Source organism: Mus pahari, chromosome 8 (assembly GCF_900095145.1).
Source record: "Mus pahari chromosome 8, PAHARI_EIJ_v1.1, whole genome shotgun sequence".
In the NCBI taxonomy this organism is placed as follows: domain Eukaryota; kingdom Metazoa; phylum Chordata; class Mammalia; order Rodentia; family Muridae; genus Mus; species Mus pahari.
In genome coordinates, this window is record NC_034597.1 from 23,716,209 (window position 1) to 23,736,573 (window position 20,365).

General features: G+C 53.0%; 2 protein-coding genes across 2 annotated transcripts in view; both read right to left on the reverse strand.

Moving 5' to 3' along the window:
- The window catches only part of Chat (choline O-acetyltransferase), a 55,588-nt gene extending 38,965 nt beyond the window's left edge, over nt 1–16,623 (reverse strand). The window contains exons 1-6 of the mRNA XM_021203310.1: nt 16,521–16,623; nt 11,387–11,577; nt 9,346–9,449; nt 5,371–5,562; nt 4,612–4,730; nt 3,353–3,406 (exon numbers count right to left, since the gene is read on the reverse strand). Coding sequence (XP_021058969.1) covers nt 3,353–3,406; nt 4,612–4,730; nt 5,371–5,562; nt 9,346–9,411 — 431 coding nt within the window. The 5' untranslated portion in view covers nt 9,412–9,449; nt 11,387–11,577; nt 16,521–16,623. The remainder of the gene's footprint in view (nt 1–3,352; nt 3,407–4,611; nt 4,731–5,370; nt 5,563–9,345; nt 9,450–11,386; nt 11,578–16,520) is intronic.
- Slc18a3 (solute carrier family 18 member A3) lies at nt 13,113–15,556 on the reverse strand. Its single transcript, XM_021203311.1, has one exon. The coding sequence runs from the start codon at nt 15,122–15,124 to the stop codon at nt 13,532–13,534; it is 1,593 nt and encodes a 530-aa protein (XP_021058970.1). The 5' UTR covers nt 15,125–15,556; the 3' UTR covers nt 13,113–13,531.
- Nucleotides 16,624–20,365: the final 3,742 nt, after the last annotated feature.

The window sequence follows — 20,365 nt, forward strand, 5'->3', positions numbered from 1 at the left end:
CCTTCCTTCCTTCCTTCCTTCCTTCCTTCCTTCCTTCCTTCCTTTCTCATTTCCCTGGTTGTTTCTATGCCTTCCTTGCTGTTGTGCCATCCCCTGGCCCTGCCCTGAAACCAGAGGTGAAAATAAACTCTTCCTTCTAAAGTTGCTTTTGATTATGACATTTGACAACAGCAACAGAAAAGTAACTAATGCACCACTCATTCATCCACTCCTCTTCCATGCATCTGCCCATCCATTCAGTCCTCTTCACTTACCGCACATAAAACCATCCGGCCCCCATGCATCCATCTATGGTTCACCCATCAATTCAATCCACCATGCACATGTACACACATGCAATCCATCTTCCATGCATGCACTCATCAAGTATTAACCCATTGCTATCCAATCACTGTGCATCCAATCATCTACCGTGCATCCATCTCCCTACCTCCCATCCAGCTACTGACCTAGTCTCCATCCATTGATCCATTTATTCTTTGGCCCTTTCAGCTTCTAGCCAGGCACTATTCTGAGGTCTGGGGAATATAACGATAATTAGACATGATTTTCCCATGCTTACTGGGTATGGGTCCTGGGATGTGTGGCTGGGGAGGATATTGCAGATTGGCAATCAGGAAAATTTCAGGCAAGTTGAGTGGCAAGCATGGGCAAGAGTCTAGGACTAAGGGGAAGTCTCATTAAGGCCTGCTTGACTGAGCTGAGCCCTAAAGGGCAAGAAGCTTCCAGACAGACGGGCTAGGTGGCGTGCCCCACAGCACTACCACTCAAAGTGAGGATGTTGCAGGAAACTTCACGACTGACCTGTGTCAGAATCCAAAAGCATCTGTAGCAATGGTGGGAAGTTTATGCCAACTGAATTAAAAATACAACACATGGTCTTGTGTTTTACACTTGTAAACTTTTTCTAGTAATTATTTTTAGTTGTATTTTACACTATTTGAAAGTAAAGACCCTTCTCAAGAGACAGTTTGAGGCTTACCAGTGGACCAATGGAAAGCAGCAGAAATTAAGCAGAAGGTTATAACTGAATGAAGAATGAAGAAAAGGCTACCAAAATGTCCAAGGATAGTCCCCTGGTCTGTGATGGCAGGGTAGATGTTGGCAGCTTAGTGCATTGAAAGCCCCCGGCAGCTTTGAGGTGCACAAGCATGCTTTGAATTATGCTTTCCTTCCCCCCGACCCTTGGTGCTAAGGGCTGAACCCAAGGTCTCATCCACGCTGAACATACACACCATCACAGAAACACAACACTGGCAGTTCTGGTGCCTACACGCGCACACGCGCGCATGTGTGTTTGTGTGTGTGTGTATGTGTGTGTGTGTGTGTGTGTGTGTGTGTTGGTGGGGGTTGTTTTGTATTTGATTTTTCAGTACTGAGGACTAAACCCGAGGCATGCAAGGCAAGCACTGTATCACTGAGTTGTATTCCCAGAGTATCCTGTCCTTGGTTTTACTTTTTAAAAAATAGTTCTAGAGCTGGGCGTGGTGGCGNACNCCTTTAATCCCAGCACTNGGGAGGCAGAGGCAGGNGGATTTCTGAGTTCGAGGCCAGCCTGGTCTACAAAGTGAGTTCCAGGACAGCCAGGGCTACACAGAGAAACCCTGTCTCGAAAAACCAAATAAAAAAATAAATAAAAAATAAAAAAAAATAAAAAAAAATAGTTCTGCTTATATAAGGAGAGGACCAAAGTCTGTCCCAGGAAGTACCAGGAAGAAGACTGTAGCGATGGTGGGAAAATAATGTGGACCAGGTAAGAAGGATGTTTGGGACTTGGCTGGGGTAGGTGGTGACCTTATGAACACCATAAATGTCATGGAGAGAGAAAGAGTGACCACAGAGACTCCTGGACCTACTGATCAGGGTGTGGCACTGCCTGTACTGAGAAGACAGGATGGGTAAGGATGGATGCACATGGGAGAAGCATTCAAAGTTCTACTGGGCCCTTTGTAGTGACCAGGAGGTGCCCCTCTGGGGATATGCCCAGGGTCCAGGTAAGGAATGGGGTTTTATTTTATGTCCATTGGGAACCTTCTGAAAGCAGGTAAGATGCCAAATTTGTTATCCTTCTGGAAATCAATACACTGAAAGTGAAGAGTTAATTAATGGAGCATCCTACCCAGACACTTTTCCAAATGTTCCAGCCTCATGATATTTGCAAGTACAGGATACACCGACTTTTATCTGGGCTTCTGGGGAAACAGGCATCTATGTGTGTGCATGTTATATGTTCACATACACATGTGTCTGCACAGTCAAGTGAGAGCTGGGGTCGGGGGCTGAAACCTGCTGGTAGTGGCTGGTTCCATAGTCCCTGGGTTCTGCTGCCAGGGTCAGAATCTTCGCTCTTCTTCTCTGCAGCCAGGCAGCAGAAAGGGGCAGGCTCTCTTAAGACAGAGATGCTGTGTGAATGGAGGAGTGGGTTCTACAAGGAGTTCAGGCCCAGTCTGAGGAAGAAGGAAAGCTCTGGACACACGGCAGGAAGGGGCAGCCCACAGGCCTGGCAGTCCAATATGGAATGGGAGCTATCAGACTGGCCCCAAGTCAGTGCTCCATTTAAAACTCAATTCTGATTCTGGTGTGCTGACCCTAGGGCCTGAGCCTCGCCTCTCTGACCCTCTTCCCCAGAGAGAATGTGTGTCTTAGCTTCTGTCCCAAGGTTGGGTAAACACTGACCAGGATCAACATAGAACAGAGTGATGACTGCACCACCACCCCCTCCTACCCTCATTGCCGCTCCACTTCTTAGCTGTTTGGCCATCGGTAAGTTTCAAACCCTCTCTGAGCTTCACTTGCTTAATATCTATGCATAGGATGCTCCAGCATCCATAGCTCCTTGCTCTCCTCGGTGTTTCCAGGGCCCCAGGGTTGGCTAGGACGGAGACAATTCTAGCATTAAGGAGAACTCGTTGCCTGCATAGCTCCCACCACCTACAAGAGTACCGCATGTTCACTGAGCTAGGGTGGGCATCTAGACACTAAGGCTCAAAGTAGGGAGCCCATCATCCCGATGGTACCACTGAGTCTACCAGCAACTCCTCTAATGCTGCTTCCTTCTCCACACTTCCTGGGATCTCCAGGCCCACGCTGTCTAATTCACACCACAGGAGGAAGGAAGAGGTCAGGAGGGAGGGCCACTCTCAAAGGTCAGAGAAAGGCTGAGTTTACTCCAGCAGCCAGGAGAGCTGGGCTAATGCAATGTCCTGGCGTTGGCAGTGGGCAGGAGACGCCACATTAACTGGATCAAAGACTAGTTACCTGCCCTCTCAAGCACCCTGTATGTCCTGGAGACAGATGTGAGAGGAGACAGCCAAACAGAGACCTACCTATTCCAGCTGGGCCCCCAGCCTACCTGTCCAGCAGAGCCTTGTAGCTAAGCACACCGGAGATGAGGCTGGCTGCAAACCTGCAGGGATGTGGAGGGAGGAGTGTTATAAGCCAGCCCCACGATCCCCCACTCTCTCACCTCTCCTTTTTCCTTTCTAGCTTCCTCCTCCCTTCCGTGCCCCTCTCCCTGCTCCAAACTCACCCGTGTATCACCTGCCATATGCCAGGCCCTGTGCACTAATGGGGTATGGGCTGTGCTGCCCCTCCCCTAGTGCTGTCAGCCCACCGTGGCCTCGGATTAAAAATGGCTCTTTGGTGTGAGACCTGGGGATGGTTTGGCTGGGGGGGGGGGTGGAGACAGGAAGCCAGAATCACCTTGAGGAAAAAGAGGTGCCTGAAGAGGCATGGAAGGGAAGGTGGGGGGGGGTTGAGGCTCCCCCTGGGCAAGGCCAGCCCTGTGGTAGGATCTTCTGGGCAATGCAGTCTCCTGGGGGCAAGCCACTCACTCAGTGGCTAATGAAAAGGAAAGTTAGTCCTGGGAGGAAGGCCTCAGGGACTGGTGCGAGGAGACAGTGCCATCTTAACGGTCTATGGATGACAAGGCCTGGCTTAATTGCATCGGAGGAAAATGCCCCTCAGATGCAATTTGGAGAACTGTCTTCAGAATCAATCCATCCTCATTCTTCCTTTTAGAGGAGAGGGGGGCAAGTGGGAGCTAGGTCTGGGCTGCGCCTCTGTTCACCCCACTGAGGGAGGCATTAAGAGGATGAAATCCTGACAGAGTCCAACAGGGAGAGCCTTCTTCCTGGCCCGTACCTACACCGCCACCATTCTCAATGCACCTAGAGGCCCTTCCAGCGGCTCACTGAGCTCTGAAATTGCAGCAGATGGCAGCTGCAGGGCAGGGGGGGATGTCCCTCCCCAGGAGTCTGAAGCAGGGCTCCAGGGGGCACAGAGGAACTCTGAGACACCTGGAGCAGCGTGTCCCAAGCAGGACTACTTTTAAGTGACAGTTCCTAGACCCAGGTCAGAACTGCTGTGTGGGTCCCTGAGAGCCATGGCCCCCATTAGCACCATCAAATAAATGTGTTTATTATGGAGTGACAGCACACCTAACCTACCCCTGGCCTGATGTCTGGCCCTGGGAGAAGATGTCTCCTGTTACTTGGCCCCAGAAAGCTCAGCTAATGCACAAGCTCTGGCCTTGCTTTCCTGGTGTGAGTCTAGGCCCCACATCTCAGGTGGATTTCTCCGCTGAGCACCCAGGGGACTCCTTGGCCTCACCTTAGCTGGTCATTGGTGTCTTGGAAGTGCTGCCAAGCAAAGATCACAGCAGGGCTAGAGTTGACTGGCAGGGCCAGGCGGTTGTTTAGATACATGTCATTCAGCCAGTATTCAGAGACCTGCCAGGGAGCACAGGGAGGGGCATCATTACATCTGAACCCCTATACACCCCTCCTAAACAGGCACTGTGTTAGCAGAGGTCATCAGTCCTGTTCTGCCTATCCTGAATCAGGTCCTACTTGTTTGATCATTCATCTACCCATCCATCCATCCATCCATCCATCCATCCATCCACCCATCCATCCATCCATCCATCCTTCTATTCCACAAATGCACTAAGCTCTTCTTGGTCCTCCAAGTCTACCCTTCACCATCACCCAATAGCATCTCCTTTTTTCCCATCTTTAGTGATGCATCCTTGCCCACTACCTGTCCTTGTGCCTTACTCCTATCTGTCACTCAACTCTGCCTTCTAAGCTCATCTCTACCCCCACCTTTCCCTGTCTCTAGCTGTATCCCATCCCACCCAGTCTCTCATCTCTCATCACCTTTCACATTCTCTGTCCTCTTTCCCCAGTCCCCTGTTTCATCTTGCCTGCTTCTCTCCCTGCAGTTGCCCAGCCTAGGCTAGCAGTGTGTTCCCACCTACTCTGTCTGTCTCCTTCCAGGCCCATTACCTCTTACCCTCACCCATATCCTTTCCTCTTCCTCCTTCCCCTTCCAGAGGTCTCTTGTCCGCTTCTGTCCAGGAACCCTTACCCAATTGGCTGTCTTCTCCTGTCTCTCCAAGAGCTTTTCCTGTAGGGTCTCACCCAGGCCACCAGGAGCCCCAAACCGCTTCACAATGGCCTGGCTCTTCCTGAATTGCTCTTCAGGTACCAGGTGTTGCATGCACTGCAGGTAGGTAGCCAGGGTTTGCTGCAGTGGGGGCACTGGCAACTTAGGTAAGTCCTGGAAAAGAGGGTTGATGGGCTCTCATTCCTTTCCTTTAATACAGTCCATACTCCTCCCTGAGTTGATGCCAGAACATGTCTCCTTCTGCCCCATCCTCATTCCCCATTCTTGGACCTGTTTACTGTGCTTAGCTCAACAGAATGATAAATGAAGGGTCCTCCGGTTTGCTGTCCCTGCTGCCATACTGTCTGTAGGTCTCAGGAAAGCACAAAATGCAGAGGATAGGCCTGGACTCACACTCTGACCCTGCTGTTGGCACTAAACAGACAGACCAGGGTTCACACCCTGACCTTGCTAGAGATCAGGCATGTGTCCTTGGGAAAGTCTCTCCCTCTGCAAGGGCCCAGTTCTTCTATGAAAAATGATTCTCTCACAGGATGGAAGGGATGACAGATGTGAATGTGCTAACAGCCCATAAAGGATGGGTCTGGGACGAAAGATCATTGGCGGTACTGCTGGCTGCTGGTCACTCTCCACATAGGAACTCCTCCCAGCTGGTGCTCCAGAGCCTGCATGCTCTCTGGACTGGAAAATGTTGCTCTTACAGAGAGAGTCAGATGGGTTAAGACATGACCCAGGAGATGGGTGGGGACATGACCAGCTTCCTGGAAAGGCTTCCTGGGGCAGTATCTATTTCTGCCCTGTGCCTCTTGTTTCAAATGCTTCCAGGTATGAAACCCAGGCGAAGGATTGGTTCCATAAGGGGGCTGGAGTCAGGTAAGGCACAGTGCAAGTCTTTCCTGCCCATCTCTCTCAAGCTTCAGTCTTGTTCATCCAGAGGGCACAACAGCTCTTCCTACCTGACAGACCCCAAGAAAATAAGAGAAAAATAATTGGCTCCAACAAACATATATTATGTTTGGTTAACTGGCCTTACCCCTCCAAAGGGACTCCCAAGAAGAAGCTTGTGGTCTCTGGGCTCAATGTGAGGTGAGAGTCAGAAAGGAGATCCCACTGGGAACCCCCACATGGGCACTGCCTATTCCAGCTGATTAACCATGGTTGACCTAGGGCCTTGTATGCTTGTCTTCAGTGTGTCACACAACCAGGGCAGGGACTTTTACCATTACAGATGGGGAAACTGAGACCCACAGAGTAGAGAGACGAATCCCAGGTCACACAGTAACTTTTACTCACGGTGTTTCCTCTCTTCCCCTCCCCTGTTCCCCCTTCCCTCCCCATCGATCCCTTTTCCCTCCCCTCTCTTCTGCTCCTCTCCCCTCCCCTCTCCTGTCCCATGCTAGACAAGTTGCTGCTTAGCTACACCCCCAGCTCACATCCCCTCCTTTTTCTGTGGCTTTCCTCTCCTCTCCCTCACAGCCTTTCTGCTTTTCCCTCCTTTTCCCCCTCTCTCAGCCCTTGATAGTAGAGGAGCAAGATTTTTCGTGCCGTTGTTAAATTGTATGCACTTGGCATACAGTGGGGCACCCTTCTCCAGGGGCTTCTTCTCTGTAAAGTGGTGAACTGTTTCTCTTGGGTAGCCAAGGGCTCACCCTACTCCGATGGGCTTCCAAAAGCACCTGTCTTCTCCTGAGGCACAGAACTGATGGATGAATGAGTCCCCACCTGTCTGGTCCTGTCCCTGGAGCTCACCTACTCTGACTGGAGGTGGAGTGTAAGCAACAGACTCTGGTGCTGCTGCCCTGGGAAGCAATGCCAATACAAGGACGGATCCGGACGGTGTCCCGTGTTGTTTAGCCCACTCCACAAAAACCAGGCTGACTCCTCCCAGCCATTCTGGCTCCTCCTCTTCTATTTATGGGGTTCAGGGTGGCTGGGATAGGCAGGTATCTCTAGAAAGCATAGCCCAGGTAGTGGTCTGGTCAGGGAGTAGTGACAGGCTTGGCTAGACCCCTGAGCTTCCACTTGTGCTGTGGCACAGCCTGGGTGGTGAGCAAGACGGGCAAATCTCAGTTTAGGTATCTCAGCTCCAGACATGGTTCCTTCTCTGATTCTCAGGGACCTAAGACTTGGGATTCTGCAGTCTGTGCAAATTTCTGGGTGGCTCAAATGAGCCAGGCCATGGACTGGACTTAGAGACAGTGGAGAGAAAGAGTCTGCCCTCCAGGAATCCAAATCCCACGACAGGGGAGGAGAGGGACATGCCACGCGGATGGTGGCAGCAGAGGCATGGGTCAGCTATAGAGGCTGGGGCAATGTAAGGAACAAGGGCAGAAGACAGGAAGTTCTCATAGGACCGGGGAGTGATGAGAAGGGTGTGGTCGAGGGGCCAGCACATGCAGGAACTTGAACTGAGATGTGCTGCTCTATCTAGAAGGCTAGATGGAGCAGGAGGGAGGCTGCCTGCCCAGGGAGGGCAGTGCTGTTTCAAAGCAATGGAAAAGATGATGTTTAGATGTTCCTGGACGGAAGCATGGCAGCAGCTGGAGCTGCTGGGATGTGCCGGGGCTTGGGAAGGGGGTTCAGCCTCGCCTAGGCAAGCATGTTGGGCTTAAAGCCATCTGGGGTACAGTGAGGTTGGGGGAGGTGAGGGAGAAAGGGCTTGACTGATGTGAGTAAGAAGTGTGGTTGCCTGCCTTCCCCGGCACCCTAAGGCTGGTACTCAGAGACTGCTTTTGCCCCCAGAGCGTGGACACCTGCCTCACTTGGCCCACGAGGTAACCAAGGATGGATGGGAGCCTGGCACTCTGTCCTCATTTTGTGTGTGTGTGTGTGTGTGTGTGTGTGTGTGTATGTGTGCCCTTTACTTTGGGTGAGACACCTGACCAATTCTATAGGTAGGCATAAGCACTCAAGAAGCATCTGCCTTACCAAACAAAACAAAACAAAACAAAACAAAACAAAACAACAGAGATAGCAACAGCAGTACCTACCCTAAGTACCTCCTCCACACGGCTGAAAGTACAAAGAAGATCTTAACTGAGGGGGTGGTAGAGGCTCACGCCTTTAATCCCAGCACTCTGGGAGGCAGAGGCAGGGGGATCTCTGTGAGTTCGAGGCCAGCCAGTTCTACAGAGCAAGATCCAGGATAGCCAGGGCTACACAGAGAAATCCTGTCTCAAAAAACAAAACAAAAGCAAGAGGGACTTAGCTGCCTTTCACGGATTCTCCAGCGCTCAGTTCCAGACCAATTGAATGTGCCTAAACCTTTCCAAACCTTGTTCTAATCATCGGTTATCTTGAACTCCCAAAACAGCACAGTCGGAAGCCTTACAGAGCAGACGAGCAATTATACACAATAAGGAAGCTTCCGCTGGACCAGGAAAATGCTGGCAGCCAAACTGCTTCCCCCAAATGGTCACAGCACCAACTTCTGACCACTTTGCAGAATCGTCACTGAGAGAACAATCATCCATCTTAATCATGACTGCTTAATTGCACATATATACTATGTATGAATGTATTATGAGATATCAGTATATATTCATATATCCTGATTGTTCCTCTAAAATGTCCAGTTTACAACCATGACTTGAGGATAGTTTTAGAATCACTGGATCTCTTTACCTGATCATTTTCCCTGATTAAATCTCTTTTCTCTGCCTTTTTAACATATTGCCTCTTTAATTGATATATGGACAGCTGAGTTTAGCCCACTGGGACTACCGGAACCAGAGCTGGGGTTTTTGCCCTAAGACTTCAGTATGAAGGTTTCTGGACTTCGAGACCCAATCAGACAGGGCAGGGCCACAGTCTGGCCTTCTGCCCAGGAGAATAGAGAGCTGGGGAACAATCGAGGGCCGGTGCCACTCAAGACCATCCTGGGAATAAGAGTGTAAGAGATCAGGACTAAGACACATGGCTTGAAAGGTTACTCACCAGCGCCTCCTCACAGCTAGAAGCTTGTACAGGCATCTTTTGGGGGACCTTTTCCAGGATAGGCATCCTAGTGATTCTTAATCCAGAGTAGCAGAGCTGTTGACCTGGGAACAGAGGAGACTCAGCATCACACAGAGCCTGAAGGAATCCCATAGTCTTATGCCCACACCACAAGGAGACCACTGACTGACAGTAATGTGTAGGGAACTCTGCACCTCTGTGACTGCCATGTCAGACCTCAGCCCTGTGTTCCTGTCCACAGTGTGCTCTCTGAATCCAGAGGTGGGAGAGATTGAGTCTGCCTTGAGCCACCAGCAAGAACCTGCTTCCGTGAAGCTGCTATGACCCAAGGCTAGCTGAGTATCCCAGGATGCATTGAGAGGAGCTGGGCTGGTTGCACACTCCCAGATTTCCCGGATCAGAGCACTAAAGCATCTTGTTTTGCCTGGAACTCAACATCAATCTCTCCCCAACATCAACTTTCCCCCCAAGACTGTAGCTCTCAAGTGCAAAGCTATATCGGCTGGGTTCAGATTTCCCTCTCGGATGCCTGGCTTGGGTCAGGTATGGAGTAGAGGGCACGTGAGTTCAGAAATCTTGTGTGTATGTGTACGTATAATGAGAGTGTGCTTGAATGCCCACAAGTATTCTAAGGCCCTGTACTCTGAGTGACATTCAGGGCTTCTTGAGGACTCTGGGTCTGTTAGCAGAGTGTTAACTTGGGTAGTCTGTGGGCAGCAGGCTCCAAGGTTGGGCATGAGGGAACTACGGAAGGGCATGATACCTTCTGGGGAGCAGATAGTCAGGGCCTCTAGAATCTCCTAACAGCCTTGGGAAAGGCAGATTAATTTGGAAGGTGCACTAGAAATAAGCTAAGCTAAGGACACAGGCCAGTTTTTAGAGCTGTAGGATACATCCTCTGCCCCCACTAAACCAAAACCTGCACACATGTACAGTCAAGATTTCAACCAACCTCCCTTTATTAGCCCTCAAGAGGCTAAAGCTGACATTGAACCTGTTGGGCCACCACCAGCAGCAGCATCCAGGTGCTGGCATAAGGCTCACTTGGGCCGGGGGAGAGACCATCCAGAAAGGCAGAAGAACCAGTCCTAAGACTAGAAGAGTTGGTGCATGCCTGGCCCCACTGAACAGAGAGGATGGAAATGCCGTGTTCAGTGCACTCCCAGCACAATAGTCCTGGAGACCACTGTGCCTAGAAATGGCAGGATGAGTATGTGGGTGTTCTGTTGATTACTTTGTAAGGTCAACCAAGGCAAGGTCAAGTTAATTAAGGCTGTACCGATTATGCACCTAATGTCTCCTTTTAGGCCATCTCAGCAGTGGGAAGGGGAAAACACTGGCCAGCCCTTGACAGAGAGGAGAGTGGACCCCTGCCAGTCGACATCCTGATGGGTATTCCACTGTCCCCACACACCCCAGCTCGTTCCTCCTAAGCTTCTTGACCCAGTCTTTCTGCGGTTTGGTACCCTCCCATTTCTGCTTCTATTGGCCTGGCTTGTGGGGACACTTGGGGGTTCTCTGCTCTGCCCTGAAGGTCCAACACCAATCTGTTCTGGTTTCCCAGGCTCTCAGTGCTGTCACTCTCTCGCAGATGTGGCACTTAACGCCAGTACTCCCCGCCTTCTCAAGAATGGCTGGAGAAAACTGAGGCCCAGCGATATTACCAACGCCCCCGGTACAACACGACAAAACCACAGACCTTGGGCATGGCAGATATTAGGCAAAGTAAAAGTAAAGACGGGTAAAGATAAGGGGAGTCCCAAACCCTGATAATCAAGCCCTCCCAGACCAGAATCCCCCGCAGACTCCTAGATGTACCCCGACGACTACTGGTGCCTGGGACTCTGTAGACTCTGAGCTTCCCGGAGCCTCTGGGCCTGGGAAGCTGTCCCTTGGTGGACAGCTCCTCCGGAGAAGGACACCTCCCCCCTACCCCCCCCCCCCCCCCCGAGGGACAACGCCTGGGTCCGCGGGCGCTTCAGCGATTCGCGCCAGCACACTGCTACCCAGCCTTTCTCACCTGCTCTCTTGGGCTGCTCCGCGCCGAACCAGCACTGTTCCACACCAAGCAGGGCTGGAGGTGGCTGCGTGAGCCAGAAGGGCCAGGGAGGAGGGTGGCAGCAGTGCCAGAGGTTGGGGCCCGCCACCTAGTTTCTGTAGCAGAGCCTCCGACGACGTTGCCAGATCCCAGCAGCCGCCCGGACTGACTGGCTGCAAGCAAACCAGCCACACCTCTCTGGACTTCCTCCCCTCCCTCCTCCCTCCCCCTCTTCTCTTTTTTCCCCTCCCCCTTTTCCTTCCCTGCCTCTCTTCCTCACAGTCCACTGCTCCCCCTACCCCACGTTCTGCCCTGCATTTCCCATCTTCTGCCCTCAAAACCTGTCTAGGACAGTTTCCCGTATGACTTCCTGCACTGGCATCAGACTTATGCCTTGGAAAAGGGCACAGAACATTGCCTCCCCACCGCCCCACCCAGCCTGCCCTCATCCCCATACTCCCCCAATACTCCCCCATCCGCACAGTCTTCTGGGCAGCTGCTTATGCAGAACCCTGGGGAATGCTTGAGTCAGAAGAAATTTTGCTCCTCCTCACAAGGCTGAAATCTTACTTTAAAATATTAAAAATTAAGGAGTTGGTTGGCCACAGTAAGACCTCCCTTCCTTTCTTTTACCATCCTATTCCTGCAGGTTCTTTGGGAAGGGAGGAGCGCACAAGGGACCATAGACTTGATCCACTCTGATGGCAGGTGGGAGTGACACTCCTCCCAGGCAAAGTACTCTCCCACTTCCCACTAACAGTCAAGGACAGACAGACAGACAGACAGACAGACAGACAGACAGACAGACAAGTACTCCCTCTATCACCACACCTCTCACACATAAAAAAAACTCAAACAAGGAAAGGCAGGCACACAGAGAGACAGACACAAACCCCTCTTACACAAAAAGACTCAGACAAGGACACACACACACACACTCACACACACACCAACTACAGACCTTCTCCCTGCATACACAGGTTACCCTAACCCAACTGACTCTTCACCCTGAAATCGGAGGCAGGCATCAGGATTCAGGAATGAGTATACTGCCTTCAGCCTGGGCCTCCATGGTAGGAAATCAAGGATGGGAGCCCCCACCCCCACCCCTACCCCCACCCTCACCCCGGACATCCCTGAGTGGCCACTTATATTCAGGACAGGGTGGATTAGGAATTAGCACCAGTTCCCACATCAATCTTCCTTCCATTTTCCATTCCAACTTTCACGACTGAGAAAAGGCAGATCCATGGGTCACTGTTTTCTCATTCCTCAGACGATAGAGCCTGGATCCTTAAAGAACACTGTCACCAGGCCAGGGCCCTAAAAAAATGGGGACTACCTCCTCTTCTCTGCAGAAACCAGCTCCCTTGTGCTCCTTTCTTGACAAGATGAGGCGAGGTCCCACTGTGTAGGAAAGCCCCTGGTGCCAGCTGTCCTCCAAAGCCAGGCAGATCCTTAGGCTCCCTCGGGTGGAACCTCCAGGTGCTACACTGGGCTTCCAAAGGAGTGTGTGTGTGTGTGTGTGTGTGTGTGTGTGTGTGTGTGTGTGTGTTGGGATTTGGGTTTGTTTCCTTTTCCCAGGCAGTAAAGGAGCCATCAGAGCTTCCACCCCTCCTCAGGTCCGGATTGAACATGTGAAACCCAGTGTGCTTGGGTTTTGCATCACACTGCCCACCCCTCATCAGTAAAGAGACTTGGCCTCCTCAGACAGATATGGTTTATTAATTCAGGCCGGAGGCACTGGGGTGTAGTAGACCAAGTTTGGCACTGGAAAGATCCGCAGGAAGGACAAACAGATGCATGACTCTACTTGGGGGCTCTCAGTGGGTGGTTGGTGATCGACCAGCACACCTCTTCACCTCTGCCGAGAGCCCAATAGCTGCTCATGCCTCCCTGATCCATCCCTCAATGAATACGAGTGTGTTTGGGGAGAGGGTTAGATTGGGAGGGGTCACGGAGAAGGGATTCCAGCAAAGGAATTCAGGACGGGGCGGGGGGGTGGGAACGGGCCAGGGTACTCATTAGAGGAGGTGGGCCCCAAGCCAAAGTTGGCCAGTGCTCTTGCAGAATGACCATCTTGACCTAATTGGGGAGGATAGGTGGCCTGGAGGAGAAGCGGGTCTGCTAGCTGCGGGAGTAGTAGTTATAGTCGTCCTCGCAGCCATCAAAAGGGCCAGGCGGGCTACAAGGTTCGCCGCCGTCCTTGCCCTGCACCTCACGCAGGCGCATCGCGTCGTACAGACCCTGCGGCGGTTCATCAAGCAGCACATCGCGCTCGGAACGCGAGCGTGTAAGGAGGCCCACATTACGCAAGAGCAGTAGGACCGGTGCGTAGAGCAGGTTGGCCAGGCCCATGCCAAGGCTGAGCTGCTCAAAGCCAAGCGAGTGAACGATATGGCCTGCTACTATGGGCCCGAGCGCGTAGGCCACAGAATAGGAGATGTCAGCTATGGCATAGACACTGCCATAGACTGATACGTGGCGCACGTCCACCAGAAAGGCGAGCGTGGGTAGGAGCGCCGTGTCCACTAACGCGATGCCGAAGCAGAGGCCGCAGAGCGAGACCACTAAGGGCGCGAAGGAACGGCAGGCAGGTACGACGCAAGAGCTCACTCCGATTACCGCTAGCCCGAGAGCGCCATACAGCCACTGCAGGTGTGGATAGCGCGCCGCTAGGCGCACGGTGAGATAGACGCCTAACACGTGTGGCACGAAAGCCGGCAACCAAACCATGCCCATCTCCCACTCGGATGCCGCCATTGTGTGCTTCATCCACGTGGCTATGGTGGGCTCGAGGAACGCAAGGGGAATGTTACAAGTTGTGAGCGCTCCGGCTACCACAGCGATGTAAGGGTCTAGCATGAGGCGATGGATAGGTGTGCCCACGGGCAGGTTGGCCCGCGCCCGAGCCGCAGCCGAGAAGGGCTTAGCCACCGCCAGGAGTAGGAGTGCGTCGAAGAGCGACACGGCGGCGAGCACTAGAAAGGGTACACGCTTGCCCGCGAACTCGTAGAGGATGCCCCCAAACGGTGGCGCCACTAGGCTTCCAAAGCTGATGAAGGCTAGCGCCACGCCCAGGGCACGACTGCGCTCAGGCTCCTCGGGATACTTGTCGGCGATCATGGCAATGCCAGACGTGTCCGCGAAGGCTGAGCCCAGGCCTTGTAGACTGCGCGCAGCGAAGAGCGTGGCATAGTCTTCTGCAAAGGCAAACATGACTGTGGAGGCGAACATGACGCCCAGGCCAATAAGCAGCGGCACGTCGTAGCTCATGCGATCAATGAAAGGACCGCTTAAGGGATTCACCAGAAGCTGCAGGATGGCCTTGGAGGCAAATAGCACGCCTATCTTCACATCTTCACTTTCCGTGGGGTAGCGAGGCCGCAGGATTGACCGCCCCGACCCGGCAGCCGTCGGGGACGCCGAGGTGTTGGCCAAGTAGGCGCTGGCATTAGCCAGAGTGGGCGGCGGCAGGGTGGGTTCCCACACCTCAGAGACCAGGGTAGGGCTCTCGCCTCCCCCGCGCATGTGGGCGATATAGTCAGGAACAATGGGCACGATGACCATGTACAACATGTTGTCCAGTAACAGTGCAACGCACACGATGACCAGCACCAGGCGCCGCTGCCTCTGGGGTTCTTGTAGCGCGGCTCCCACTGCTTCCGACAGCTTGGTGGCCGCCGCCCGGGCCTGATCGGTTGGCGCGGTGGGTTCCATGCCCCTACCCGCTGCTCTTCCTAAGATGCCTCCACCGGAGTCGGGTGTTGGCGTCCCGCAGTGCAGAGGCTAGGGTACGGTACTTCGGGGGCGCGGTCCTAGCCGCGTAGCGCCCCCTGTGCTTCAGGTGGCTGTGGGGTTCATATCCCCGAGCTCAGAAAATAAATAAATAAATAAATAAATAAAAATCAAGGATTGTCCCGCGCGGCGCTGCTGCTCTTAGATGCTCCAGGGACCAGTTGCCGCTGTTTCGGATACAACCGCTGAGGCCGGCAAGCCGAGGGGCTGAGGCGGGAGACTGGACGCGCGGTGCCCAGAGAGAGCAGGAGCAGCCCCTGCCGTGAAGAGAGGCCGTGTGCACCCGCCCAGGGGCATGCTGCCGCCGCCCGCCGTCTCTCTAGCCCTCCCCGCGCGTCCGCTCTTGCCTCTTCCTCCACCGCCGCCTCTTTTTTTTTTTTTTTTCTCCCTCCACTTGGGGCTATGACGCGGTGAGTCTCGGCCCCCGAGTGGTGCCCGGGCCACTGGCGTCGCTCATGCTAATAGGACGTCGTCGGGGCGGGGGCCGGGGGCCGGGGGCCGGGGGCGGGGCGCGTCCCGGCAGGGGTCCGCTTCCGAGATGTGCCCAGGTTGGAAGCAAGGGGAAGGGGGTCTTGGCGAGCTGTAGTCCTAGACAAGCCCCTGGGGATGGATGAGCAGTGGAAGGAACCGGCCCTATGTTTCCCCCAGTTCTGGGACCTATAGGGGTGAGGCTCCCCCACTTGGGAGGAGGGGTGCGGCAGCCGGTTACCCACAACCTGGTGGGAGACGGGAGAGCCGGGGGCTCTAGACCTCCTTCTCAGCCTGGATTTCGGCGCACAGCGGGCACGGAGCCCCCGAGGTGAGCCGCGCTGCCTCCATCTGCTCTCGCAGCTGGAACGCGCAGCCTGGACCCAGAGGCATAGCGCACGCAACCCCCTTCCGCAATCCCGCCCCCAGCCCGTCCCATCCCCTCCTCCGGGAAGGGAGGGGGAAGGTACAGAGCCTTCAGGGTCTGGTTCCGACCCACCTGCCCTTAGGCAGAAAGTCTTGGCAGCTAATTCCGGACTGTAAGGGTTTGAGGACTGAGAGAAGTCTTTCTTCGCACCCAGGGTCCGGGAAATCAATGCTAACATTTTTTGACCCCCACCCCCCGCCTGGCCTCTCCCTTTCGGCTTTCCGGGCGCCGGTACCCCCTCCGCCCCCAGCTCCGCCTATTTTCCCTTCCTTTCTACTCTCCCACTCCTCATTCTAACTCCTCCCTGGTCCTCTTCTCTCCAGACCTTACCCTCCCTAGGCTCTTGAGAGCCTCCGCCCACTTTTCTGCATTTCCCCACCCCCACCCCCACCCCGGCCGCCTCCAAGCCCTGAGTGGGCTCACAAGTGGCCTGGAAGCTTCTGGGTCTCACGCAGCAGGGCCTCCGCAGCTTTGCTGTCAGTAGAGGTTTAGGAAGGCTCACCTTCCTTCCGGGAGGGCTTCACACGCTGAGCGTCCTGATTTGCAGCCGACAGGCTGAACAGATCATCAGCCTATGCGTTGGGCCCAGTGTGTCCTCAGAAGAGTTTTGACCCTAGATGGCACGTGAGGCCCGTGTTCCAGTCCACAGACTGGCAGGAGAGAGGATGCGATTGGAGGTGGTGGTTACGTTGTTGAGATTGGACTTCCCTGTCTTGCGGAGTCACAGGAGCCTTCAGATCCCAAGCTAGCTTCGGGTTTAGCTTCTTCCACCGGGCTTCCCACTCGGGAAGGAGACATTGTGATCTGGGCTCCAGAGGCAGACAGATAGGATGACTTCCAGCGCTGCCACTTACTAGATAACAGTGCCAAGGGAGACGTTGTTTCCTCCTTCTGTCCCCACCATCCCTTTATGTATCTGTAAAATGGAGTACCTACAGCTTAGGGTGTGGTGCACGCATGATGGGAAGCATCAGTATTTGCCGTTGTTGCCGTGGCACTTGCTGCCCTGTGTCCGTGTCACAGTGGAGGGTCTTGTGAAGGGCAGACAGACCCCAGGGGTATCCTGACTCTCTGACTTATCCCGAGTGGGAAGGCATTGTAAGCCTGTCCTCTGTCTGGGCTGGTGGAAGATACAGAATGAGCTGGAAAGTTGGCTTCTCTTCTTCTTCTTCTTCTTCTTCTTCTTCTTCTTCTTCTTCTTCTTCTTCTTCTTCTTCTTCTTCTTCTTCTTCTTCTTCTTCTTCTTCTTCNTTCTTCTTCTTCTTCTTCTTCTTCTTCTTCTTCTTCTTCTTCTTCTTCTTCTTCTTCTTCTTCTTCTTCTTCTTCTTCTTCTTCTTTTGAGACAGGGTTTCTCTGTATAGTCCTGACTGTCCTGGAACCCTGGAACTCACTTTGTAGACCAGGCTGGCCTCGAACTCAGAAATCCGCCTGCTTCTGCCTCCCAAGTGCTGGGATTAAAGGCGTGCGCCCTTATGCCAGCTGCAAGATGAAGTGACAGAGACCAGAGTCAGGGAGAGAGGCAGCACTCAAGTGGTCTAGCCCAATCTCTCAACCCGTACACAGGTACTCCTGAAAGGAAGAGACTCACCTAAGTAGAGAGCTGCCCAGTCACATCCCTGTGATGGCCCAGCTGCCCTCAAAATGAGGGAAGAAGCCTAAATATGGGGACAGCCGTGGCTCTGGATAGTGTCGGGCAACCCTACCTCTGGCCCACTTGGCCTCTGTTCATCAAGAGCTTACTTTATGCAGTGAAACTACTTTAAGTATCATCCCACTGCTTTTTTGTTCATAGCACGTACTCCAGAGACTCCCTTTCCCTCAGCTTGCTCCATGAACTCTGTCTGTCACCTGCTTGGCTCTCCAGACACTCAGGTTTAAGAACACTCTGGGTTCCTCTGACTTTTCTACAAAAGCTACACTGATGGTTTTTAAAGAGGTACTCCCCGCCCTACATGGTAGCAATTATTTATTCATATATTGTTGCTCTGTCTGAGTAAAATCGGGAGGCAGGATGACACGGGAGGCAGCAGTTTTGTCTCTAGTGGTTAACGGACAGTAGAATCTTCCAGAAAATAAACTTCCCAGTGCTAGCAAGCGGCAGACCTTGCCTCTCAGCTCTCCAGCCCACATAATAATCCATCCATAGCTGTTCCTGAGAATGAAGCCAATTCATTTTGGAACTCACAGCCAAGTCTTGGCTCCTCCATTCCTCTATAAGATGCAGATTCACGTGTCCTGTGCTAGGGCCATGGGTGTATTCTTATGTCATCCTCCCTCACTCCTGGTACAGTGAAGATGCTATCTGCTCCCCATCACTCACCCCCATAGGGAAGTTGCTCTTATGCCCTGGCACATCTGGTTCCAGGCTGTTGAGACCTGCTCCATGGTCTTCATGCCACCTCCCTTTTCCTTGTGTTTCATTACGCCTCTGTCACTCCATCTGCAGTGTGGCACACCTTGGCAGGCACAGGGGTCACAGTCAGGGGAGGATCCCCTTCAGCAAACAGCTCCCTCTCCCAGATGTGCCAGGGCATAAGAACATCTTCCCTTCCAGGCCTAGCGGCTCGCTGGAACTGTCCGTGGTGCTGGACGGTTTGCTGCCTGGCAGTCTCCCAGGGGCCAGTCCTTGCCGTGTTCCTGTGCCTGTGGCTTTTCCCTTGTACTGGTGCTTGGCAAACTCCTTTCCCGAGACTCCTGTATTTGAGCATAACTTATAGACAAGAGGAAATTTCCTATTCAGTCTTGGAGGGATAAAGGAAGCATGTTTTTCTCCTTTCCATTCAGAATGTAGAAACTGTTACTACAGGGTACATATAAGATGATTGGGTAAAGAAGGAATTTCTTTATTAAATCTGTTTTTTTTTAAAGCTAGCAATGTGTCAGGCAGTGTGATAAGCATGTATTAACTCATTTAATCATCTCATCAACACTCATATTACCCTTCTATAGTTGGAGACATCATAGTGAAGTAATTCATCCCGGTCAGATCTGGCTTCCATGTGCATCTCTTGGTCACAGGGCCATCCAGCTGTGGCAGGGACAGGCACAACAAGGAGCTTACCACATGGTCTCAGGACTCAGCGCTGGATACTCAGAGGGAGCTTAATTATCACCTAACAGCTTCAGACTGGTTGGTGAGTTTTGGATGACAACCTTTCTTCTCATTTTATTCCATGGACACAGCTGTGGCCTTCGTCTGATAAACCAAAACCTGCTCCATTATGGATCAGCACCATGGGGAGTGGGTAGAGAGAGTGGAGTTCTAGGGTGGGGGAGTCTGGAGAGAGGGTGGGAGCAGCCATTCTGCAGCAGTGCCTTCTTGAGGTCATGGGTCTGTAGGTGCTGCTGTGGAGGGAGAGATCAACCTATCCTGGCTTCACTTCTGAGCTGCAAACTGCCGGGGTGTCTGTGGAGAAGCAGGTTGGTGTGGTGGTTAGCAGTACGTGGGCGGGGTGCCTGCTCTTGATTTATGATTTCTTTGTCTCTGTGGAAGCACTTAAGTGCAGGCTTTCGTTCCAATGACACTCAGGAGCCTCTGGATTCCAGCACTGGGGATGGGGGTGGGGTAGAGTGTTCTCAGGCCTCACCAACCCCTCCCCTGTGTGCTGTCTTGGGAGGGCCCCGAGGCTTCAGCATTACTTAATTAATTGGGCCTCTACTGCTACATAGGCTCAGATTCAAAAGAACAGAGTGGCCCACGTCAGCCATTCCCGGAAAAGTCTGATGGCTGGGAGCCAGAGGACTATGTGTCTGCCTTGCTGCCCTTGGCCAGCCCATCCTGAGTGCCCAGACTCGGACAATGTGGTAGGTACAGAAGGGTAAAGACGGTGTCTTCTGTACCAGTGGGCTCTGATCTGCTCTCTACAGCTTCCAGAGAAAGGGCCTGGCCAAGGAGTGACCTTTTGACTTACAGATACCTCCCCTGCATTCTGATAGAAAGCCTGGCTTCAGATCACTGTGATGTTAGCCCTCAGGTTTCAAGGGCTCCTTCAGGTTCATTTCCCTCTCCAAGACTTACCACAGACCGGTGGTTCTCAACCTGTGGGTCACGACTCCTTTTGGGAAATTGAATGACTAACAGAAAATGCAGAAAATGCAGATTCATAACAGTTGCAAAATTAGAGCTATGGGTACTCTAACTATCTAACTAAAACTAAGATAGTTTTATGGTTGGGGGTCACCACAACAAGAGGGACTGTGTTAAAGGACAAGCAACGTTAGGGAGGTTGAGTCCTGCACCAGACTTCCCCAAGACTGGGGTGCTCAAC